Source organism: Enoplosus armatus, chromosome 7 (assembly GCF_043641665.1).
Source record: "Enoplosus armatus isolate fEnoArm2 chromosome 7, fEnoArm2.hap1, whole genome shotgun sequence".
In the NCBI taxonomy this organism is placed as follows: Eukaryota; Metazoa; Chordata; class Actinopteri; order Centrarchiformes; family Enoplosidae; genus Enoplosus; species Enoplosus armatus.
The window spans coordinates 22,994,512-23,021,039 of NC_092186.1; the positions used below are offsets into that span (position 1 = coordinate 22,994,512).

At 44.1% G+C, this 26,528-nt stretch overlaps 1 protein-coding gene across 1 annotated transcript in view; it reads right to left on the reverse strand.

Moving 5' to 3' along the window:
- gpc1a (glypican 1a) overlaps positions 1-25,943 on the reverse strand; it is a 35,357-nt gene extending 9,414 nt beyond the window's left edge. The window contains exon 1 of the mRNA XM_070908944.1: positions 25,550-25,943. Within this exon, the coding sequence (XP_070765045.1) occupies positions 25,550-25,700 (151 nt within the window). The 5' untranslated portion in view covers positions 25,701-25,943. The remainder of the gene's footprint in view (positions 1-25,549) is intronic.
- Between the last annotated feature and the right edge of the window lie 585 nt (positions 25,944-26,528).

Below are 26,528 nucleotides of genomic sequence, written 5' to 3' on the forward strand. Positions count from 1 at the left end.
ATAACTTTGCCGATTACATGACTCTGTGATCTAACGCCCCCAAATTTTAAAGTGTCCAATACTTTGGTCTATGACTTACACACCTTCTAAATGAATTCCCATCAGCCTCAGCTGTAGTTTGTGTTTGGTACTAATACGCAAACGTTAGCATACTACCATGCTAAACTACGATGCTGAACATAATTACACTGAACATTATACCAGCATGTTAGCATTAGCCTTAAGCACTCAGCCCTGCTGTGTGTGTGTGAGATGCACTATATGACAAAGGAAAACATCTTTAAGCCTCATGACATGTGAATAGTTTCAGAAAGAGTAAAAGTTGCCAGAAAATTGAAACGGTAATTCCCAACCTGTTTCGTATTGTGGCCCCTTGCAAAAAAAAGCTAAGTGTACTTACACCCCTTGTGACAAGTTTCAAGTCCCAACAACTACACTGAAATTAATTTAGAGACCTCAAATTACACAGTAATGAATGAAAATATGAAAACATTAACGCAACTCTGTGTAGCATTAAGGTCTTGCAACCCCTCAGATCCCCTCGACTGCCAGGCTGGGAACCGCTGCTGGAAGGTTTTGAATGAGTGTTTTTCTAATGTGGTTCTGCTACTTTTACTGAAGAAAAGGATTTGAGTGCCTCTCACAACTCATGCATATATAATTTCTTCCACTTTTGGAATCCTTTTATATATAGTTACCAACCAGAGAAGCACTCTGTACAGTATATACAGTATACTCGATTTATATATCGCAACCATGTTTGTTTTTTCGTTTGTCTCGTTTTCTATACCTACTTACACCTGCAGCTGTATGTTTGTATGTCTGTACATTCGTTTTAGGACAGTATGTAGGTACACTGAGAGTCACTGGCAGCCACATTGAAATCATTGTATTCCTATTATTCTGCATTTAATGCCCATTGGGAGTTTTACTGCAGACGTCACTGGTTTGAGTCTAGTCGGGGACCTTTGTTGCATGTTAGAGTAGAAACACCACATCATAAAAATACTCCATTACAAGTAAAAGTCATGCATTCACGTGCAGAGGTACAGATGTTTAGGGTGTTACATTTATTATTGTGATGCAATAAAATGTAAGAAGCATTTCAGTGTTGTCACGGTGGAGCTTATTTTAACAACTTTTGATACTGCTGGGTAATTTTTCTTAAGTACAGAGTACAGCATAACATCTATAGAATCAAGTATGTACTTAAGTACAGTACTTGAGTGAATGTTCTTAGCTATATTCCACCAGCGCCCCTCTGTCTTCTCGGCTGTCAAAGTACAGGCAAACAGGACAAAGTGTTTGTTTGGACAGAAGAACAACACAGAAACTGATGAATGCTGGAAATAATAAAATAGGTTTTTACTGACTCTTCTTTCCCTCTGGCCAATAACTAAACCCTGATCATGGCACGCCCAACCTAAACCTGTTCTTTTTTTTCTATTCATATGGGGATTCTCCCACGGGGGAGAGTAAAAATAAAGATCTTTTCCACACACACATATAGACATACTTGTACACACACACACACACACACACACACACACACACACACACACACACACTAAGTCTGCCAGACAGCCTAGAAAGCAGTCTGCAGCATCAGTCTCTTGACAGCCTGGATGTGTGTGTGCCCACGTCTGGGAAGGTTAAGGGTGAGTAAGTACCCCACAGCTGTGTGCATCACTGCGCTCTTTCTTCTTAACAGGTCCTGGGTTAGTGTGTCTGCGTGGGTGTGTGTATGCATGTGTAAGTCTATGAGTGCATGCTTGTGTGTGTGTGTGTGTGTATGTGTAGGTTGGGGGGCAGAATTTGTCCACCAGGGTAAGTGGAGCAGAAGAGGAGACGCCTTCATCATCACTGCACCATGAATCTTTCATTGGCACTGGCTGGTGTGTGTGTGTGTGTGTGTGTGTGTGTGTGTGTGTGTGTGTGTCTGTGGGTCTGTGTGTGTGTGTGTGTGTGTGTTTGGCAGCCATAGTACAAGATATAGCACCTTATGTACCATCCCAATGTATTTGGGATGTTTTAAGACATGTTTTGCTTTATTACAAATCCAAGAGGGAACATGGGAAAGTGGAATACAAGTATGGAGCTGAACTCTCTCTCTATCATACACACACACACACACACACACACACACACACACGCACTCCACAGATCAACCAGGACACTCATTTAATATTCAAATTTTTTCAGTAGTTGGGTGTCAAGAGCAGGTCAGTCAGTCTGAGACGAGACACCTCACTCCTCTGAAGCCAAACACCACCAGACAAAATCGCTCACCGCTCATTTTTTTTTTACACTCAGCAGATTGTTCAACGTTGGAAAAAGCTTTCTTTTTTTTTCAAAACTGCGCCCTCTTTACGCAACCAAATCACAATCACAATACCAAATTAAGGACTCAAAGGGGAAGACAAGAAACAGGTGATGAAGAACAAAAATATCCAAAATCTTAACCAGAAGCTGAACTAAAAGTCTATATGTGGTTTTGTGGTGATTTTGTTCAACACAAAATAAGTATTTAAGAATATGCACCATGTCAATCTCTATAAGGCAGCCAGACACGGCATGCAGGACCTGACTCAAGGCCCTATTGAATTATTAATTCATCAAATGATTAAAATGAATATGGGCACTAAGGGTCTGGGGCTTCTTCAAGCAACGCCAGCCCGAAAATGTCAATCAAGACAAACGCTACAACGCTGTTTTCACGGATTTGTAGCCGTAGTAACAATAGCCGCAGTATCATTATCGATTGTATGTGTCCAAAATCAACACAATTTGACACATTCTTCATGGAAATTGGAACGCTACCCGCTGAAGAAGAGAGGAGAGGAGAGGTGTGACACAGCCGAGATCGGAGGTGTCCATCAACGGCAATATTTTCTCTGCTCGGGTCACCTTTCTAAAAAAAAAACCTCTCAGAGGGCTTCACGGTCGGGCCAGAAGAAAGACAGACTCCTCCGCCGGGATTTAAAACCACACCGTCAGGGTTACATATGTGGCCCAGAGATCTCTGGGTGCTCATGTGCGGCAGCTAATGTTAGCATTTTGTTGTTGGTTTGCTTGCCACCTAGGTGACGCAGGGCGTTTACCACAGACACATACGCTTTACTGCATTCCTGGGTTGCTGGGTAATGGAAGCAGCTGGCATCCTGCTATAAAAGCTTAATTTACTTGGAAAGACTGACCTGGGCACAGCGGTGACACACTAACACATGTTCAAAAAGGCAAGCTTGCAAACATGCTAACACATGCAGACAGAGACGTCACAGTAAATGAAAAGGCCATAGTGCATCTCATGAAATCTGGGAATAAGTGCCTTGCTCAAAGGCTTCGTGATGGGAAATGGAACGCCTTTAGGCAACCGCCTGCTCGTGGTGAGCAGAGTGAGATTATCAAGATGGTGGAAACTCCTTTTAAGCAAAAGGTTGAAGCAGAGCTTTTAAGTGCTGTCGGGAAAAGAAGAAGAAACAAGAGGGAGGAGAGGAGAGGAGAGGAGAGGAGGAAACAAACCAGGAGAGGAGAGGAGAGGAGGAAACAAACCAGGAGAGGAGAAGAGAGGAGAGGAGGAAACAAAAGAGGAGAGGAGAGGAGAGGAGGAAACAAACCAGGACAGGAGAAGAGAGGAGAGGAGGAAACAAAAGAGGAGAGGAGAGGAGAGGAGGAAACAAAAGAGGAGAGGAGAGGAGGAAACAAAAGAGGAGAGGAGAGGAGAGGAGATGAAAGGAGAGGAGACGAGACGAGGGGAGGGGAGAGGAGAGGAGAAGAGGAGAAGAGAGGAGAGGAGGAAACAAAAGAGCAGAGGAGAGGAGAGGAGGAAACAAAAGAGGAGAGGAGAGGAGAGGAGGAAACAAAAGAGCAGAGGAGAGGAGAGGAGATGAAAGGAGAGGAGACGAGACGAGGGGAGGGGAGAGGAGAGGAGAAGAAGAGAAGAGAGGAGAGGAGGAAACAAAAGAGCAGAGGAGAGGAGAGGAGGAAACAAAAGAGCAGAGGAGAGGAGAGGAGATGAAAGGAAAGGAGACGAGACGAGGGGAGACAAGACGAGGGGAGAGGAGAGGAGAGGAAAAAGGAAAGTATGTCTCTATAGGTATACTTGTGTCTGCACCCAGGCTTCAGCATACACTTAGTTAAGTCCACACCCCGAGGGGCTCATACACACTCACATGTTTGTACTCCACTTGTTGGGACCCTCATTGACATAATACATTCCCTATAGTGCCTAAGGCCCCCGTTCAGACGAGAAAAGCAAACTGCCAAGAGCATTGCAAGAGGGGGAGAGAGGGGGAGAGACAGGAGTTAGTAGTAGTAGTAGTAGTAGTAGCACTAGTAGTAGTAGTAACGTGTTGTCCAACCTCATCTAAAGGCATACATGTTTATTGCTGTTCAGATTGGACATACTTGTAGGCGCTGCGAAAAGTCATCATAGAGATGGGGGGGATAAATCACTCAAAAGTGGATAATGACACACTTTCTCCTGGAAGGCACTGTACTGAATAGTGGCGCACTTAGAGGTGCACATGAAAGGTGGCGGAAATAGTTTTATGAAGAACGAAAAAAAAAAAAAAGCTTGAAAAGAGCTTGAAAGAGGAAAAGAGGATTTCAGATCTGCATGCTTGTGTCAGCTTTGTACACCTGGCCAATTGCTGCTAAAGTGGGAGTGATTGTTCTATTGCTGGTTGTGGAAAAGTTACGAAACGTACCATACTGACGTCTTAACCCTCACAGCGACAGCTGACTCGCACCCGAAGCCTAAAACCTTTTCTTTTCAAACATTTCTGCTTGGACACCTGACCCCAACCATCTTTGTGGAGCACCTCTGCGTCTTGTCCCGCTGTCAGACTGTTTCCTTTAACCTCACCCATCACGACCCCCACTTTGAACTGGGTTAGGTAGATCGGCCGTCATTCTTCCCTTTTCCATTGGCCTCCACTTGGGTTGGAGAGCCTCGAGTGACACGCAGCACACAAGCCTGAACATTGCCCTTGGTGCCCCGCTCCAAACCGATGTGTGGCGTGGGGGGGTAACAGAGAGAACTCCATTGCTGAGGCCTACGCTAAATCTAAATCTGATGAACCTTACACCAAGTTTTAACCTTCAAAAGAAGCGAGGACCAGAAAAGAAACGACTGTTCTCCCTCTCAAGGTCTGAAACAGACACTGATCACAAAGATGCGGTAGAATAACCCAGAGCCCAGAAACACTCACAGTTATAAATATACAGAGCATCAGTTCCAGCCCAGCAGTGATAGCATAAACTCCCTCTGGGCTGTCAACAAGAAGTCTGATAGTGTGGGTCTAGTTTTTCTTTGAAGTATGATTTTTATCCTATTTATACAGTTTCAAATGACCAGTTAAAGTGAAGAAAAAAGGGCACGCCACCAAGACTCTTCATGGGTCTTTACTCTGTTGCTCCCCCTGCGTATATTTGTCAGCTACTCAAAGTGACGAGCCAATGAGTCCCCCCCCCCCCCCCCCCCCCCTTTGGTGCATGTACAGCATGCATAATCCAAAGTAAAAGATGGAGCAAATAGAGTTCAGAGAGGCTTCTAAACATCTGCAGCGAAGGAGTGGAGGTTTTTTTTACTACCTTTTATTGCTTCCTAGAGGGGACCTGATCAGCAGAAAGAGGTTTCCTGCAGCTCTGTAGACAATGAAGAAACTTGAGAGTGCACTGCTACCCCTGACCGATATGAGTTTGACGCTCCAGGCAGCAAAAATGTGTTGACGATAAAACAAAACAAAAAAAAAACAAACAAACCCTCCCCTCCCAGCAACGTAAAGAACTGACGCTCACCCACTCAGACTTTAAAAATGTATGTGTCCGGGAGAGGTCAGCTGGGCAGTGAAACCCTGCTTCACATGATCACAATCATCATCATAATCCACACTGAGCACTCCTTAGTTCAATCACGGCCTTCTATTTTTGGCCACTGCTCACCCACTTACATGTTAGTTGGCAGCCCGCAGACTCAAACCTTTCTGTAAACTCTAAGTCAAAGTATTTCAACTCCGAGTACCCTGCTTATTATATGAGGGATGGTTTATTCACCTCGTTAGACTGACATGAATCCTTCTTTACTATCGCTTATGGGGAAACGTCTGATGTAATATTTACGGGTATAAATTAATTGAACGGTGGATATTAGAGAGAGTAGAGACCACAGCTTCCCACGGCCCTCCTGGAGCTAAGTGCTGCATTAGAAAAAAAAAAGAAAACAAACAAACCAAAAAAAACCCCGGCACAGCCCTGTTCTGCTGCGGGGTATTTTGCACTTAATCATTAGTGAATCCATTTAATTCAAAACTTGTTTTCTGGTTTCACCTGCAGACGTATAACAGCTTACGCTTGTCGCCATGGAGACCACCGCCTGAACATTGCTTTGCCATTCATTTCCTGTTTTTCACATCAAGCGCCTGGCTCTCACTTTCTTCTCTCTGTCACGCCCTCCTCCTGCTCTGCAACCCCTCCCCCCCTGCATTCCTTGTGGCAGCCCCAACATACCTGAGCCCGTCTCAACAAGTGAGCCAACCTCAGCACGTGTGCCAAGCAGGTGAACGCGCATCCTGCGGGCCGACGGGAAGCCATCCAGCCAGGCAGCAGAGAGCTGAAACCACTCGGTGACAGGAAGTGTGGCGAGCTTTCTGCCTGTTGTTTCAAAGAACCATCTATGATGTAAAACTATGCTCGGTCATTAGCTAAAGCAGTAAACTCCCATCAAGCCAAACTTTCATTAGTCGAGACAAATACTTGATTGAATAGTTTTGGTAACACCCAGATTTAATCAGAGGCGTTGCTGATACCGCAATTTATTTAAACACTTGACAGCAGCTGTCTGATTACCTCAGTTTGACACTGAATTCATTCATTCGTCTCGACTGTTATTCTTTATAGTATTATGGTGCCACGCTGCCGGCTTGTGTGTCAGACGCAGTAATAGCTATTGGTTTGCAGACAGATAACTGGCATTTCCCCTCTGGTGAAATGCATTTGTAATGATCATGGGAAGATTTCTTTGCTCACAGGTTGTTTATCACATGACGTGGCGAGTTGATTACACTGATTTTGATCCAGCCTTCAGTTTGATCAGTGACTGGAATTGGTTTGCAAATATTTTCACACGGTCCCCCAAAGAGAATGTGAGATATATTAGTTGCAGAGCCTAAATGGGGCTAATTTGGGCTGGACCTACTGCAGCTGAAGTGGTGTGGAGTGCAATAAACTGACCTGATCAGCCCTGATCTTAGATTAACTGTGATGAATTGCCCTATTTAAATTAAAAGTCCCAATCAAACTAGATTATTTCTACTGAGATCCCATAACTGTAGATATTACCGGTGCCATCTGTATTTTTAAGCCGCTATTCATCTGTCATCTGTTAATAGGAATTCAATATTTTAGGAAACACACTCATTTGCTTTCTTCTCCCAAGTTAAATGGGTAGATCGAAACCACTCTCGTGTCTTTGTATTCAGTACAGAGTTGGAGCCAAGAGGCAATTAGCTTGTTTAGCATAAAGACCTGAAGCAGGGGAAAACTAGCCACCTGGGCGTCCTCTAAAAACCCCCAAATTTCAGTTTTACATTACTGTTTGTGTGTGGAGTAAACAACTGAGATGTGTCGCCTTAATTAGAGGGCTTCAGAGGTGCTGGTTTTGGAGCTTTGGACACAGCCAGGCTAGCTGTTTCCCCCTGTTTTCAGTCTTGTTTCTTTACTGTTTCTTTAAAATCGCGGGAATCAAATAATACGTCTTTTGGGGTTCAGAGGAATGATTATTTCTTGACATAAAACATTAAAATAACATGAGTTCAAATCATACCTCAGCACTTGAACATGAGTAGTTATAGTGTAGATATATTACAGTATATTGCAAGTAACCATGGCAATAATGCACTTCACGCTTCACTTTCCTTCACAATAGCATGTTTTTGCTTCCTACTTACATCAGGACATTTTATTGCTCTTTTTTTTAATACTTTAATGACTTTAAGGTTTTTGGTTTGTATCCTCAACATCTTGCAGTGGTTGAGTGCAGTCAGTTAATCTCTTAATTTAATCATAATCCACTATAAATGCACTATAACAATACATCTATACAGTCAGACTAATACTACTGAACGCAAAAAGGCCCATTTCCATCTCACACACACACACACACACACACACACACACACACAGACATACCCACACACCTCCCTTCTGGCCTTGATTAGGTGGATCAGGGTCAGCAGACATACAATTAAGAAGATCAGGTCATCCGTATTTCATAAAAAAAACACGCACACCAGTTTACGTATAAGCTTGTATCCATCTACATACACATCAACACACACACAAACAACACACAGATAGGGAGACGTTCAATGTTACTTACACAGACATAACACCCTGAGGCTTTAGGTTACACTAAATGGAATGTGCACACAAGATAATCTCTTATCTTTCTAACACACACACACACACACACTTTATCAGATTATCTCACACACGCAGGTTTTAATATGTGCTATAAAGATATTAACATGTACAGTAGCAGCGCAGTTTTTGGTGTTTCAGAAACACTGTGGAACACTGCTGCCAAAACAAATAAGCACCCTAACCCCTCCTACCTTGTGTTAGCCAGACTTTGCGGTTCAAATTTTAATCATAATTAAGTATCTAAATGGCTGAACTGGTTAAAAGTTGTTTTGGTTGCACTTTCTTTAATTGTCAGTAATTGAAGACAATTCCTGTACCGTGAAAAAAACACAAGACCAATTTTGTTTTACTTGAGACACTAAAGTGATGCGCCCAGTATCGGAGATTGTTGGGGCATCCAGCAGGTTAAATGAGACGTGTAAATCCAATTAAACTCCCAGCCACAGGAGAAGCTCCATCACGCATCTAACCTGCACCAACGCTGCGAGCTAATCTTTCTCAGAGGTCGGCCAGTATATGCGCTGGAGCTGAATCAGCACACTGTAAAGCATAACTGAAGTCTCTCAAATGACTAGTTTCCAGATGTTAGACCATTGCTCAGCCTGCTTTAGCTGCTGACAAAGGAAAAAGCGGAGTTTGACAAACAGCGCTCCTGTAGTGTGGAGCATCACTGTTGTCCATTTAAAAGAATGACACTGAATTTCCTCTGAAAGTGCCGTGTTCGCCGTAGCTTCTGAAGTACTTTATAATCACTTCCAAGCATTTTAAATGGTGATTCCAGTTTATTACAACACGAGTCATACTTCCATAGGTTTGGCCATCATTTCTATCAGTCATGCGCTGTCTTCACCAAGTTGCTTACTGAAACGTGGCGACATCGCTAGTCAGAAACGAAAAAACCCAAGGTGATCAGTAACATTATTAACCAAACTATCTGTTGTGAACATCCATCACAGTGTGCAGAATGATTTCCTGGTTCAACTCTGACCCACGGCACTTGCTGTAGTTGTACGCCCAAAGTGTTTACATACAATGAAGGATTATTGCAGACGCTTACTTTTAGCGCCACCTTCTAATAAAGTGGTGTATATCGCCTGGCTAAAGGGTAGGCTTGTGTACATCCAGGTTCTTGCCCTTTTGCACTACGATGTAGCAATGTTGCTATGTCCTCAGATCGCACCAATCACTTTGGTGAGTAGAATCTTGTCATAAGCGATAGAAATGATGGCCCAAACAACAAAAATAGGACCAAAGTTGTAATAACCCAGAATTATCTGGGTTTATCCGGTATAATGTTTTACCATGTTCTCCATCTTAGTTCAGCACGCTAGCTGATGATGGTGGCAGAAAGTTATTAGAATTCATCCTGAAGGGAACGTGGGTATCTGCACCAAATTTCTAATCAGCCCAATAGCTGTTGAGACATTTCACTAAAAAACAGAAATCAACCTGCCGATGGCACTTCAGGGAAAGTCAAGAGATCACCAAAGTCTGCAGGATTCATCCTCTGGGAATCATGAACGTCTGTGCAAAATTGTCACCAATTGTTGATGAGATATTTCAGTCTCGGCTGACGTGGTGGATCAACATAACGTAGCGTAAATTCTCTCGGAATCACGAGGAAAGCTTTCATGGAAAAAGAAATTTAACAAGATACCTCCGAACCCTGCCAGGTGCCCTCACCTGCGTGGTGTACGGTCGCTGCTGCCAATGAGGTTCACCCAGGGCTTAATTAGTGCCAGCCCTCCTGATTTACAAATTAAGCACTGGCCCTGGTGCTGGGCCCAATCTGAGGACGTCGCGGATCTTGTTCCTGGCTGGATCCGGCACAAATTAAGCCCTGGGTCAGGCTGATTAGCAGCAGCATCCGTACTCGATGCAGGTGAGAGCCCCTGGTAGGACTTGTATTCAGGTATCACGTTAATTCAGAAAAGTGAATGCATTACACCTCCGTAGAAAGGATGGTTGGAGTCTGAAATACATTGATGCTCACAGCTATCACTAAAGTCGTCCATATGATGGAATAGACCTTAACAGACTCACAGACAAGCCGGCCAACACAACGAGGCACTTTCTTCCCATTTTTTCCCCTTTTCACGTTTCTTCTCCTTTGAAGGTCCATCCTTGTCTCACTCTGTCCTGCCTTAAATGTCCTCACCCTGTCGTCCATTCTGCTTCTCAGATCAGTTTCTGTCACTTCCTCTTCCTCTTCGCTTCCCTCCATGCCCCTCTAATGTCACCGCCTCAGTCCTTTCATCCACGCATCCCTCCTTTGCTTTTTTTCCCTCTCTCTCCTGCTGAGATGAAAGTTCGTCACAGGAAGTGACCTCGCGCTTTGTTACCGCGGTAACGTGCCTGCCCCATAGTAACTGACGTGACCTCTGACCTCTTGAAGCTGTACGGGACAGACACATGCACCGCGGTGCAGTGCACACACGCAGAGCAAAAATCACACATTGTATGCAGTGATGAATCCCTTTACAAATAAAATGTAAAATCAGCGTTAGACCACTCTCGCACACACTCACACGCCCTGAGTCTGCCCCAGCGCTGCCATCACACACCACATCAAAGCGGCTTATTGCAGAGCAGTAAAAGTGGCGCAGTGGTTTGAATTTATTCCCTTCAGTCAGACGTTTATTCGCTGCTTCCCTTTCTTAATGAGCGTCTTACAATAACCCTGTCACTTACTGCGGCAAATTACTGCTACCTAAATGAGGGGCTGATGGTGCGTCTGTGTGCATGTGTGTGTGTGTGTGTGTGTGTGTATTTCCATCTCACACTCTCTTCACCATTTAAGGGCACCTGTATGTGATTTAACGTTCCACATGGCCTTCCTCCCAAAGTACACTTTTACCTTTTTACTATCCACCGAAAAGCGAGGCGGAGGGGGAGGGGTGGGGGGGGGGGGGGTCACGGAGCTGTAATGATGAAAGAGGAGAGAGATGGAGGGATGAGAAGGCAATAAAATGGAAATGAAAGGAGAGGGAGAGGTGGGAGGGGGAGAGAGGAGTGAAAGATCATGAGTGAAGACAGAAGCTGAAGCAAAGAGAGAGAGAGAGGGAAAAAAGGGGAAATGGAGTAAATTATAACGTTGTAATCTACTTCTAAGTGTCAAATAAATCTCCAGTTTATATCTTTTCTGTGTGATTTTGTGATTTAAAGTCACACTTTTTTGCTGGCATATTCACAGTTTCTCCCAAATGACTGCATAATTGATTGACCCCCCCAAAAAAAAAAAAAAGATTTCCACTGCAGCTTTGTTCAGTTCATCACGATTTTTTCCAAAGCAGAGCTATTCAAAGCTCTCGCAAATCAGTGAGGCTGCTTGTCTTGCAGCCTGTATCAACATTTGCATGTTTACTGCAAGTACAAGGAATGATGCAAAATCCAAAATCCTCCTCTTAGTTGATGTTTTGATGATTGATTAATCTTAAATCTCCCCAACAAACTCTCCTGGTTGCAGCTTCTCCAATGTGAGTGTTTGCTGCTTTTCTTTGTCTACTTTGTACTGAACTGAATATGTGTGTGTGTGTGTGGGGGGGGGGGGGGTACTGTTTTTTACTGGTCTAACATGACAAGCAATATGTAGACGTCATCTTATAGTTTGTCTACACAGGAGGCCTTTCAGCTGCATTTTTTCAGCTGCATTTTTTCAGTCGTCCATTTCTGACGGAACAGATACACTACTTTGCTTTTTTTAATCAATACGGCTGTCGACACAGGCGCCGCCAAAACGTGCCTGACCATCACTCAGTACTGTGCCTGAGCGCATCCTGTGTAGACACACATGGACGGGCTGATCTAACATGTTGCTGTGCAGCTGTGCAGAGGATAATGAAAATAATCATTATTTGCAGCCTTGATTCAACAAGACTCCGAGGCTACAGTCATGCTCACGGCTCTGTGGGGATGTACTTAGGCACAGTGGTGTTGGAGCTAAATGCTAACATCAGCATGCTAACACGCTCACGATGGAAATGCTAACAAGGTGAAGTTTCAGCAGTTATAATGTTTACCATACTGACCACCTTAGTAAGCATGCCAACATTGTTAGCATAATTAGTGCTAAACACAACTGAGGATGATGGGACTGTCACTCGTCTTGCAGGTATTAAGTCGTAAACCAAATATTGGACAATCAAAATTTTCGACCTGATGGCACTTAAGGTAAAGTCAGGGGATGTTATCACAGTCCATCCTGAGGGGGGCATGAACGTATGCACCAGATTTCATGGCAATCTATGTGATCGTTGTTGAGATATTTCAGTCTGAACCAAAGCGGTGGACCAACCAACCCGACATTGCCATTGTGTGGCGAGAAATCAAGCTGTTCTGGATCCGCCAGCACTTTATGGTCCTCTGTTTTTTGCTCATTCTTCATATAAGTATGAGTAAAGAGGCTGAGAGAGAAAGAGAGGGAGGTGTTGGCAAACAGCATTTTGGGTGAACCTTTCCTTATTTTATACTATTACTGAACTGAACCAAAAATACACCACCACCCCAGAGTCCAGCCCTGTCTGCTGCCCAGCGAGAGTGTGTGTGTGTGTGTGCACATGGCATCAACTGCACCGTATAATACCATAATTCTATGTCATTTCTGGGGGTAGTTAAAGGCTCTTAAACTAACTACTACTTTTACTCCCTTTCACTCAGTCTGTAAAAAAAGCACAACACGTGCAGGCTGGTGTGTGCCATGCTGGGGACAGTCAGTGCCTGACTGCGCACGCTTGTGCAAGTATGTGGATAATTCTTGTGACAGTCAAAGGTCAAGTCAGCTATCTGGGACTGTCCGGATTACTCCTTATTTTGCAGGAGCCTCAAATCAAAAGCACATTTCCTGAGAAATAATGAGAGTTTTAACATGCCGGGTGAGAGCAAGGGTCAAACAGACAGAAACAAATATGAAATAACTCAGAGCGTGTTTTATTCCCTCGCAGGCAAGGTCAGTGCGTTAGCTGTCATGCTGTGAGCTAAGAGCTGCTAACACATAGATTAACAGGCCAGGATTAGCAGGAGATTAGACATCAGCCCCTAATCCAACAGCACAGTGTTGGTGGTGGTGATGGGAACGAGAGGTGGGAATCTATGAATGTGTGTGTGTGTGTGTGTGTGTGTGTGTGTGTGTGTGTGTGTGTGTGAGTGAGTTGGGGGGGGGGGGGGGGGTTGGGGGGGTTAAAAAGGGCACATCAGAAGCAGATTCTCCATCAATGATCTTTCTCAGCAGGGAGCATAAAATCCCTGTGGATGGGGGAACATTAGGTCACAGCCTGAGGTCAGCCATATCCAGGTCAAGTCTTCAATGTCAGACCAGTGGAGAAACTGAATGAATGTGGCAACGACTGCCGGATCAGAGCTGCCGGGAGAACAGCCATGTGGTTTTGGACTGAAGCGCCGAGCGAGCTGGAAGTTTGACTAAAGCAATAACAGCCTCCTGCGCTCATTTCTGATTCAACCTCTGCTATATGATCTCCTAGTTTTAAATCTTGTGCAGTTCGAAGGTTAACAGCTTTAACAGAGTTATTTTGATTGTCAGAGTCACAGTATGGTTGTTCTTGTGGCTTTCGTTTACCCGGGAAGTAACATATCACAGCTAAGGTGACGACGGTGATTTCAATCACCAGTGGAGTGGAGCGTCACTGCCAGAGGCTACTTATTCGTTAAGTAACAACGGTGACCCGGTATAGTCAGTTCATGTACTTAGCGAATATAATGTGCATTGTGTCTTTGATCCTTGAAACTGACGTTCAGTGTCGCCTGAAAATGACATCAGAGGGATTGGTTAGGGGAAAATAGCTCTCTTATAATAATAATAACCACAATGTCAGACTGAATAATGACGCAGTACAGCAATGCAGTCACATTCGGTTTTTTTTACTCCTCAATAGTCATTGAACAAGCTCGTCTGAACTGCCCCGTAGTGTGATGTCACAACAGCTCCTCTATTTCAGGGTCTTAATAAAGTTTGTGAATTGCCGGATGTGGTCTTTCAACGTGGTCTGCAGAGGGAACGGGCTGTCAGTGTAGTAGTTTATGAATGATGCTATTGGCAGGTTATTGTTATGTCAATGAGCACCACACAGCCTGTGTGATTAGTGGCGAGTGTGGATCTTTGAAAACCAAATGACTTGAGGTGAAACTGAAAATATCACCGATGTGCTTCATAGACATGCAATAATCTTAGCAATTTGTCCCGAAAATGGGGTTCTTGTCAAAGCCGGGAGAGCAATCAAAATGTTTACCAGATCAATGTTTGTTCAACTGCTGTATAACATGACTGGTAAATGTGCTTTGCCGTGACAAATCTGGCAAGATTGACATGAAAAATGAGGACAATGCAAAGCAGCTATTTATATTTCGTAGGCAGCACTTCTTCTTCTTCTTCTTCTTCTTCTTCTTCTTCTTCTTCTGCGTGGAAGTCTGCTCACAGAAATTCATTATTATGTCTCCCATGTTGCCTTTGGGCTGCTGCACAAAGTGTGGAACGTTTCGAAAACTCATATGGATACCCAGGTGAGTCGTCAGGATATGACGCACTCTGTGTCTTCAAAATGTTATGAGCCTTTTTTCAAAAAAATTTTTTTAATGCAGTTCGCCACCTCTATCAAATTAACTTCTACATCACTCCCAACGGCAAACTATCTAATAAAGCAGACATGCCATAAAAGTAACAATAAAAAATAAAAAAAATCACGTGAAATGGCCTCTGAGCCACTCAGGAGGTTAAAATGACATAAAAAAAAAATTAAAAAATGGAGCAACATGTCTAATTATAGGCCTCTGTCTGAGCCTCCCATGCACACACAAAAACACATGAAAACACACACTGTGATGGATCCTTTCTCAGGTTATCAATTAACTAGCCACGCCTCTCACGATATCCCAGGCGGCTGACAGTCACTCGTGAGTGTGTGTGTGTGCGCACACACACTCCACGAAGAGAGCAAGTTGACGTAATATTTGAATGCACGCGAGCGCTACGGCACGGCCTCTTGCTGACCTGCCCTTTTAATCCCACTCCTCAACTTTAAAATCAATCATCTTTTTACCCCGCTGACTTGTGATGGCTCAAAGATGAGATCATTGCCCCGGTTGCTATTGGAAACCAGCGCAATGTCTGTTTGTTTCTCCTTTGTGGAGCCGTGACAGATACACCTGCCACAGACGCCCAGTCACACTCAGTGAGATCTGCCTCACCGATAATACTCTCTGCCGGTGATCCTATCAGCGCTCTGGGTGAGCATGTGTGACCTCTCAGTTAGGACACTGAGTGGCTTTTACACTAACAAAAATATCCTCTATTGTGCAAAGGCACTGGGTTGCTTTTCTTCTAAAGAGGCCATTCAAGCTATAAAAGGAATAAAAACCCTGCTGGGGTTTGAGGAAAATACTTACAAACTATGTGATTAGCTGTAATAATATAATGTCTCCCCTGATGACTGTGCAGTACATTGAACAAATGTACAGCCACTCATTCAACAGTCTAATCTGACAGTTACATTTTTTTTCCCCCCTGACTGCTAACTAGACTCCATCTGCAGAATAGAAATTCTCGGGGGAATACATTATGTCTTGACGAATTACCAGCAAAAATGTCCACATTTAAGAGGCGGCCGCGTAGCCTGACACCACCTCGTCCACCGCAGACCTCGGATCATCTTTGGAGCAAAGTTACCTACAGCGTTGCTTTAAACTAGCTCACTTTGTGTTGTAGCAGCAGCTTGATGTTTCTGTGAAATATGTCAAAGCACTGATGGTTAACTTAAACCGGCTGACTTTTGCTTGGTTGATCCGGAAGCTGGAAACTGAACTTTTCACCCACTTATATGACATATGATGCACACTTCCTTGCCAGTTTATTAGGTTCACCTAGCTAAAACTAAAGTCGAGTCTAATACAACGGTCCTGCAATAAATCCTACTGTCATGAAGGTTATAATACTGGCTTATTATCTTTTTTATCAATGAGTGTAGGCTAAATAACAGAAACACCTATCTGCTTCCTGCAATAAATCCTCCTTCATGAAAGTAATACTGTTGTATCAGCCTGCACTAGTTTCAATGAGGTGTGCCTAATAAACTGGCAGCTGAGTGTGTATTATATTAGCAATATAATTAAAAATAATCAGTTCATGACCCAATGATATTTTCATGTCACGGAAAACTGGACTGAATCTTGTTTATTTCTGATCGGCTGGCGCTAATTCAGACATTTGATGGAATGATAGCGAGCCTCCTCTCAAGTATCTCAAGAGTCTTCTCCCTCAGGCTCTGTGGGCCTTAGCTTTGGTTCCTCCTCCCCTCCCCGCCCCCCACAACCTGGGTCACGGCTAGACAAAGGGTGGGGGTGGCGGGGCGGGGGCACACATGAGTTCTAACTAAAAATGTGTTTATTTTATGTAACTAAAAGGGAAATCAATGTAAAGACAAACTAAATACAACACATATATATATATATATATATATATATATATATAGACAGGGGCAAGTTAAAGGAAAAAACCTGAATAAAAGAGTGGAGAAACATATCAAATATGGGTGCTCTTGTGCACCAGGGCTCACTGAATGGTTTGGTGAGTATGAAAAAGATGTGAATAAAATGCTATACGGCCTTTACAGTCTCAGGCCAGTTACTCGGGTCTCTCTTGTGAGATTACCTGCTTAAATAAAGGTGGTATGTATATAAATGCGGGACTACTAGGGCTGTTCTGGAGGCTCGTGGTGGCCTGGTTCAAGACAAAGACACTTCATGTTGGTTCCTCCTTTAATTTGTTGCCCATCTTTATATATATATATATATGCATGTATATTTCAAAACCAACTAGATGAACTGAAAACTACCTGGCAGTTTAGTAGTAACACTGTTGTTTATTTCGCTGTATCACATTTTGCAGTAAAGACTTCAATCAAAACAGTCCAATTAATCCTTGTAACTAATTAAAGACATCAGGAAGCAGCTCTATGCTCGTGTGTCCAGGCTGCAAAAGTTAGCGAAATGGAAAACAGAGCGTTGTAATGCCCTCACAGTACATTCCCTAATAGGTCTGTCTGCAGATAATCCAGAGAGGAGACTGCGCTCGTGCCCGTCCCTGAAATTACAAACCACAATGCGTGACAGTTAATATGCAGAGCTGCGAGCTGAAACGCAGGGTGGACGCACTAAGCCGGCACATCTCATCCACTCCTGTCGTCTTTAGTCACTGTCATAAGAAGTCATCAAACGCTTAAACTTCAGTTGAAGTGCAAGGGAAGGCTTGTGAGTGCACGGTAAGTTGGACTATATTACTTCAGAATACTCAGTTTGTTATTCCCCTTTATCAGATGAAGACAATGAACGTATTCATTAACGTGTACAAGGAAAATGGCAATACTGCATTGTTTTAATTATCAGTAAGTTTTTCTCAATTATTAAATCAATCTTTTGGTCTACAAAATGTCAGAAAACAGTAATGTTTGCATCACAATCACAATCTCACAAGCCCAAGTTGACATACAGTATTCAAATCGCATGTTTTGTCCGACCAACAGTCCAAAACCTCAAAAATATTCCGTTTACTATCATAGAAGATGAAGAAAACCAGCAAATGTTCGCATTTTGGAAGCTGGAACCTAATCTTCTGTCAAATGACTAATGAATTTATCGGCCAATCATTTCAGCTCTAATTGAATGAACAAGCTATTTGGTTACATTGTGCGGTAGTCTCTTAATGTAACTGAAGAATCAGCTCCGACACCACCAGTATAACCAGTTCTGCACCAGTTCGTTTCAATATGTAAATGCCATGTTGTGCCAATAAATCTCCATCCCTTCAGTCCACACACGCACACACACACACACACACGCACACACACACACACACAGTGCTTAAGGCATAAAGCATATGCATGAGGAGCGTTGACTCATAAAGCAACCGAGCAACCACCGAGTCCACCACATCAGACAAACAGCTCATCTTTTCATTTGGAAAACAGATGGACGCTCCACTCCCAGAGAAGACAGGAGCGGGGGGGGTAGAAAGATGAGAGGAGGGCTGGGAGGAGGAGGAGAAAGTAAAAATAGCGGCTGATAAGAAGGAGGAAGTACACATTAAAGGGAGGAGAGAGAACAAGGAGAAGAGGTGTGAACTAGAGCGGGGAGGAGAGAGTGGGAGGAATGCAGAGGAAAAGAAAGACAGAGGTTATCGAGAAACGATACTGGTTTGTACCACATTGATTTTCGGTGCAAAGATTGATGTTAAGGTATCGAACGGTTTGTACTTTTGCTCCTCCGTTCTTTTTTTTTTTTTTCCTCCCCCACCTACCACTCCTATTTTATGTGATCGTCGTAGGGATGCAGGAGGGCTTTACGACTCTTACCCTTGCATTCATCAGTTTTACTTTCGATTATATGTTGGCAATGGAGGAATTTAATCCACTGGGCCTTTACTCACAGTCATTCTGGATAATAGCTATGGGGTTCCTTTGAAGAATGTAAATGTGCATTGTTAATGTGGCTGCATTACATATATCAACAAGCTTCAACAGTATAAACACGATTGAACACAAATTAATTTTTTCTTTTTTCTTTTTTTTTTTGCAAGTTTGCTGGCATCATATGGAAGAGATCTATGCTAATTGCACGACCGCCCTCATGTTAGCCAAAGTAGCCAAGATGGCTAGACTGGCACATTTACAGAAATGTTTATTAACGTGCGCTGTTCCTTCAACTTTAAGCTGCATAAAATAAAATAATAATTAAAAAAAACACACATGCACAATTTGCAATGACAACGGCAAACACCATTCATAATTCTTAGTCATTTTGAAATGGAAGTAAACAAAAGCATCTCTAGCTGTTTCGTTCTCAGCGGACTCGTTTTAAAACAAGAATCTTACACATGGCGTCTTAAATATACGGGACTGAGGCTAAAGCGACAGATTCCAGGCAAAAAGTCAACATCCTCACCAGCTGGTGATCCATAGAGAAGACATGGAAATAAACTTATTTATTTTATTTTTATTTTTTTCAAACAGTATGGTTTCACTTTTAACATAACAAGGAAAAGCTTTTAGCATGAGGACTAACCCATGTGTTTGGGGAATGTATCAGTGGGGTTGCTGGAGCGTAAGACCCCAAATCCAATGAAGAGCAGGACAGAGCTGCTAACGTTAGCCTAAACTCTAATAGCATCCAGGAATAGCTTCCATTACACAGTGGCTGTGCCGGCCCTGAACGGGGCTTTTTTAACCTGACCTGTAACCCCCCTAAACGAATATTGTTATTATGATTTGCTCTCTGGCCTTGGAAGTAACGCTCAGTCACCTCTGTGACTGTTTAGCTAACTAGCTTAGCAGTAAGCTAGTTAGAGCCTTCGTTAGAGCAGATAAACACATGTAACTTATTTGTTACAGTGCTGCTCTGTTTTTAGTTCAGGAAAAGCTAAAAAGAAAAAGAAAAAAAAAAAAGGCACCATCCTCTAAAACACTTTAAATGCTGAGTATTGCTCTTACTACAGCCCCCCCGCTCAGGCATGTTAAGAAACCCACAGCTTGACAGACTGGCTGTGTGCAAAGTTACAGTTGCTAAGCTGTGATTGGAGAATGGCTGTTTATTAGCAGAAAGTCAGACCTATGGAAAGTGTTGTACACATATTTTGAGGCTTTTTATAAAAAGCAAAAGAAAACAATCAAACAGGCGCCAGGATCGATATCAAACCAGTTGTCGCGACATCCATCCCCTGCCTATGGAGGGAGGATGAAGGAGGAGAGCCTCCTCCCAAACCTTCCTCTCATCTTTCTTCTGGCCTGCTCTCCTCACATCCTCACCTCTATCCGCCTCTCTCTCATGTTGCTGCATCAGACATCATGAAAGATTCACAGCTCTGCTTTTAACAGATCTTGCCAACCTACCCACCAACTGCCCCCCCCCCCCCCCACCCCCCGCTCCCCCCGCTCCCCGCTCTCTCTCCCTGTCTCTCACACAGACACAACCCTGCACTCATACATCTGAGCCTGTCTAGCAAAACAATGCAGACATGGAAGCAGGAATAAGACAGACAACAAGGGAAAGGAAAGAGGGAGGAGTAAGCAAAAGTTATAGAAGAGTATAAAGACATTGTGTGTGTGTGTGTGTGTGTGTGTGTGTGTGTGTGTGTGAGTGTGGACTGGGTATTCGCCGTTCCACTTGGTGGCGTGTGCTGTGAGCGCCCGAGTGAGCATGTGATGTGTGACAGATGACGGACAGTATCAATTTCCTCTCTCACACACATCAGTTAACGCTCACACACACACACACACACACACACACACACACAAGGGTGTGACAGACGCTGTGGCCACATATGAGCCAGACTGCATCACCAGATGCACAGCAAGTAAACTGTACAATACTAATGCTGGCTTAAATTCACACGTATATTTTCATTTCTTGAGCTTTGTAATGCGGTGGTGTTCTCATAGGTAATGTAAACCTAAGAATACATCGAAAAGACAGCCTGTTTTTAGTCGGGTACATTGGTTAAAACGTAGACCGGTTTTGACCTCAAGGGGTCTTCGCAGGGCAGAGTTTTTTTTTCTTGAAGAGCATCTTAAGATCTGAGGACGTGGACTCTCCATTCTCTTATTGTAAAAAAAATACAGGTTTCAGTTTGCTTAATAAAACTAACTAAACTAAAACTGGTATGTTTTATCAATACAATGTTGCTGCAGGCCCAAACTGACATATTCGTATTGTTTTTTAAAAAATTCAAAATGAACGACTTTTACTTGCAACAGAGTATTTTTCTGCACTGTGGCATTGATACGTTTAATTAAGTAAAAGCTCTGAGCACTTTCGACGTTCGATGTCCGAGACGTTCGACGGACATCATCTTGTTGAGTCCTCTCCTTCTGCAGAGCCTTAACGGCACCTCGACTGACTCGACCGAACCAACTCCTAATATGCGCATAACAGCAGTGGATGGAAATGTGGATTCATTTGCATTTTGTATTGCATTTTCTGGAAATCCTGTACTGTGTATGGGAAGAAAGGGCACTGACATTGTGTAAACGTGAATGAATGGAGGCTCCCCAGTTGGCTGAGCCTTGTTAAAGAGCTGTTGACTGGTAACTAAACCTGAAATGTATCCTAATCTGCAGGTAATCTGACCTAAAACACAGTGTATCATGTTAAACTCTGTCATTCGAACACACATCCTCCCTCTTTCAAACGAGCAACAACGTGACAAATACTCAATATGTAGGATGCATAACACACACACACACACACACACACACACGCAAACACACACAGGCGTCAAAACTCAACACAGTATATGAAGCGTGCAGGGTATATAGTCTCCGTTTCGGCGTGTCATACGATCGCATGGGTGTGTGCAGCTCTGCACAGACAATGCATGTGTGAATGAAACTAAGTGTCATCCCTGGAGAAGGTGTTGGCTTTCACTGACTTTTAAACATACACACTCTCGCGCACACACACACACACACACACACACACACACACACACACTATAGGACAAGCTAGTCTTTAACTATTGACCAGGTAAAGGGTACAATGTGAGTTTAAAACGCTCGCAGGCACAAAGACAGACAGGCAGACAGCAGGAAAGTCGACTTCCATTCACATGGTGTTAGACCTATAGGACAATAGATGTGAGCAGGGGGTGAGAAGAATACGGAATTACGAGCATCTGCTTGTCAAATTACACACCGTTCACTTTGGAATTATTTATTATTATTTATTATGTCCACTTGCATACACCTGCCGATAGCACGCGTTTCACATCCAGACTGTCCTCTAGATCTGACATACACCTGGCATTATATTGTGCTTCAGGTGTTCAAATTAAAACCCTGTCTTTCCCTTGCAGATTGGCATGCTGGATATTCAGATTACACGCGTCCTTTTTTAATCTGCATGCACATTTCTAAACTCTGCTCCATTAAAAATAAAGCTGAGCCACTTTTCTGGTTTGGAAAGAAAAAAAAACGAAAAATAAAAAAACTGGAGACAGATGGAGAATTTTGATTGCTCGGCTTAAAATAGTTTTCCTCATGCAACAACTAATTACATCTCACTGATTGTGTTTGGCTAGTTGGTAGGAGTAATAGTTGCCAGAATTCACTTCTGAAAATATGAATGTTTATAAGGAGGGGGGGGAAAAATGCCAGCACTCACAATAACAACATTCCTGCCCACAATTTTGTAATATTTCACTATTTTTCAATGCAGTTTTGTGTTGACATGTTTGAATGTTGGATGCTGGATGTCTGACTGATCTGAAGGGCTACTTATCAAACCTCTATACTGTTCGACAACAGAACGGAATGTGTCTGTTAATTAATTATCAAGAGTTAAACACTGTGCTGAAACACATTTGTTTGACGTATGAAAGGGTCTCTACAATATTCAAGGAAGTGTTGTTTTGGTACTGCATTTGGCATTGGTGCCCATCCCTACCCAGGAGTACTTTCCTGCATATTGAGGGATTTGTGAAGCAGTAAACTGAAGTAGCCTTCTCTTCCACTCCACTATGCTCTGCAGGTGATGCTAATCATGAACTGCTCGTGACACAGCTGGAAACAGCTGGGTCCAAACCATTAGGACGGTGTTTGTTCCTCCAGATGTGAGCCTGCATGAACAGGAAGGCCATGGGGCTGAAACGTCCACGCATGTGTTTACTGCACCGTGTGATAATAGAAACACTTAGAAATCAAGCAATGCTGTGCTTTAATTGGCGAGCAATTACTTTTGCTTCAGATGTGGATGTGTTCAAGTTTGATTTTTATTAATATATAACTTTAGCATAACCTTTATAAAGAGGTAAGATCCCCCTATGGTCCAATGTATCAGCGTCAATATGTGGTTACAGGCAGGAGAGAGGGCTACATTAGTTTCGTGATGATTTTGTAATTAAACTAGTTTCCACTAGATTCCAGCTCTCCTATCCTTAAAATCTTCATATATTCATCCAGAATGACTCTGTCCTACAGTTTTAAGGCCTTTTATGAGTTCTGACAGTCGACGGGGGCATCAAACCTGAATGTTTTTATAATCAGGTCAGTTTGAAAAGAAAAGAAGCACACAAAGAGTTGAGAATAGAAAGTAGTTACTTTTGAGAACTTATTTGTTGGGTGGGCAATAAAATGCAAACACTGTAACAATGAAGTATGCTGTGTCATCCAAACAATTAATATTCCTCTTAGTGGCCGTAAAGGTGCAGAAAAGGAGCATCGACGCTGTCTTTCCAGGCGTAAACACGATTTTGTTTATATGAGGAATCTCACCCTGGTAAACACTTAACATCCTCCAGAGTGACACTGACACAAGAGTGCAGAGGAGGCCGCCTCTCCCTGAGCGGAAAAGGCAAAATTGACCAACCTTGGGGTCTCTGAGATGAGGCAGATTGAAGAGCCCCCTGATCTGGGGAATTCTGCTGCCGGCCGCCATCTTTCTGTCCCTATCTGGTTGTCAGTTTTAATGGGTTCTGGGGAGGAAGAACTCCTGCTCAAACAAGTAGAGCAGAGCAGATCAAGGTCCAAGTGACTGAGGCATTGTGTTTTTCATCTGTCAATAAAAGATGAGTTTTTAATGGAAAGGGAGGGAGAGCGGTGTGTCGGGTGTCTTCCCCCTGTCGTCCATGAGGCACCGACAGAGACCTTGAGTGACTCACTTGTTCCGTCTCTGTCAGCCCACCTCACCGTCTGCCTCGCTTTTTTTCCTTCTTCTTCTGCCTGTATCTGTCTCCACCTGTCTTTGCCTCAATCTTGTTGTCTGTTTGTTGGTCTGTATCCACCCCCCCCACACACACACACACACATCCAATATTAATAGCTAACCCGCCCATGCAAGACTATTTTTCATTGACACACCATGAAATGACCTTCAGATCATACACACTGAACACACACGCACACCTTCAATCCTCCTCGCCTCGCTTTCATCTCCCCCTTTTGCGAGGCTGCTGCTCTCTGTACATCTTTTAGGTGAAATACGGGGGGGGGGGGGGGGGGACAGGCAGCAAAACAGACAGACAGACAGAGAGCGACAGATGATTGGCTTAAAGGGGGAAAACAACTCAATTTCACAATCCCCATCTGCACTTTCCTCAAGGCCAAGGCAGTTTAATCAGCATGGGTGAGGAGGGGATACCAGGGAGACCAGATACAGAGACTTTGACGTGCGACGTCTGGCTGACTGACTGAGTGTCGAGCTGATTGATTAATTGACCGGCTGGGCAATTGACTGATTGATTCAATGCGTGATTGCTTGAATGGGTGGGTGGCTGAGTGGCAGTGACAGGAGAGGGGGGCCCCAGGATGAAACAAAAGAAGAAGAGTAGAGCAACCACCCCAAAATATCACTCACTCTCTCTTGCTCCATCCAACTTGGATGCAGCAGGTTGTGCTGTGAGCATGCTAATTGGATATTGCCCCAGGCTAGCCCAAATGATCAGTTCATGCAAATGACAAAACAGGCCACTTCAGCATCTATGGAGTCACACACACACACACACACACACACACACACACACCCCACACCTGCAGTCCAGAGCAGAGCAGACAATGAAAAATGCCCCTGAACGCATTAGTGCATAACTGCTCTTCAACATGGAGCTGCAGCAGCCACGAGCAGAGAGCAAATCTGCATTTTCCTCTGTAGCTTGTATTAAATGCTGTCCAAACCTGCAGCGCAAACGTCAGCAAACAACCACAAAGGCCCTGAATAGACCATAATAGCTCCACAAGACACATGGCTGACACCCACCTGCAATCCTGCCCTCAGCAGACAATGAAAATGCCCCAGAAAGCACTGTAATAGAGACGTGCAAGGGGGGGTCTATAGACTGGGGGACCCTTCAGCTAGGATGGGATGAGGGAAATGGGAAACAGGAGCGTACAGAGATGCTATAGAGGTCGGCACGACAAGTGAGACACAAGCTGAGACGCCTGCCTTTAAAACAAGTTAACGCAACTTCATGTGCAGGTTTATCAATATGGATGGCATCCTCATGCAAACCAATCACAGTGCGCTAACCAAGCATTTCATCCTTTTAATTATAATTTAACAAAAAATAAAAGAAAGTGCTGTGAAGTGCATGAAATTGTTTTGGGGTTTTTTTTTTTTCTTTCTGTAATTTCCTCACCGGAGATCTCTGTCAGGGGCACCCCTCCTTGAGTGAACCCTTTCCCGGTGTAGAACTGCCGCAGGTCGGTGCAGCTCCTGTCCGCCCCGGCCACCGGGCCCGGCGCTGCACACAGACACGCCAACACACAGAGGAGCACCGGGAGACGCATCTTCTGAAGTCTAGTCCCTTCTGTTTTTTCCCCGTCCTCGTAACTGTCAGAAAATCCTGAAGATCTGTGGTCCGAGTGAATCAAGCGGGAGTCCTGGCAAGATCCCTGTCTTCGGTGTTTTGCTGCTATTTGTTTTCCCCTTTCTCTTTAATTTCAAACAGTTTTCAGTCTGTCGGCCGGGGCAGCGATCCCCGTTCAAACTGCGCACGGCTCAGGTGAACTGACGCGCGGGCAACCGGGAGAGAGAGAGAGAGAGAGAGAGAGAGAGAGAGAGACAGGGAGGCAGTCCCGGGTGTTTCTCTGCGGGAGAAGGGAGCTGCGACGCGCGGCTGTAAGGTGTCAGGTACACCCCGCTCCTGCTCCTACTCCACCTCCTCCTCCTCCTCCTCCTCCTCCTTCCTCCTTCCTCAGCGCTGCTGGCCGCGAGCTGCGGAGATGTGAGAGACAAGAGAGAGAGAGAGAGAGAGAGAGAGAGAGAGAGAGAGAGAGAGAGCAGGTGTAGCTCAGTCAAAGCCGGCTGCCGGTGCAGGTCCACGGTCAGACAGAATACCGGCGCGGGATCAGCCGGTTTAAAGGCAACAAAAGAGCAAAATCCGTCATTTGAAATGCGCTCTCGGACAGGAGAAGAAGTGTCCGGTAGATCCCTCTTTCCAGGTTTTTGGGACAATGAAGTGTGTGTGTTTGAGGGAGTGTGCGGTGGAGAGTGCTGATGCGCACTCTCTCTCTCTCTCCCTCCCTCCCTCTCTCTCTTTGTGTGTGTGTGTCTTCTGCTGCAAGGACCAGGGGCCAAACAGCGCCACCTGCAGGTCCTAATAGTAAGGGAAAGCG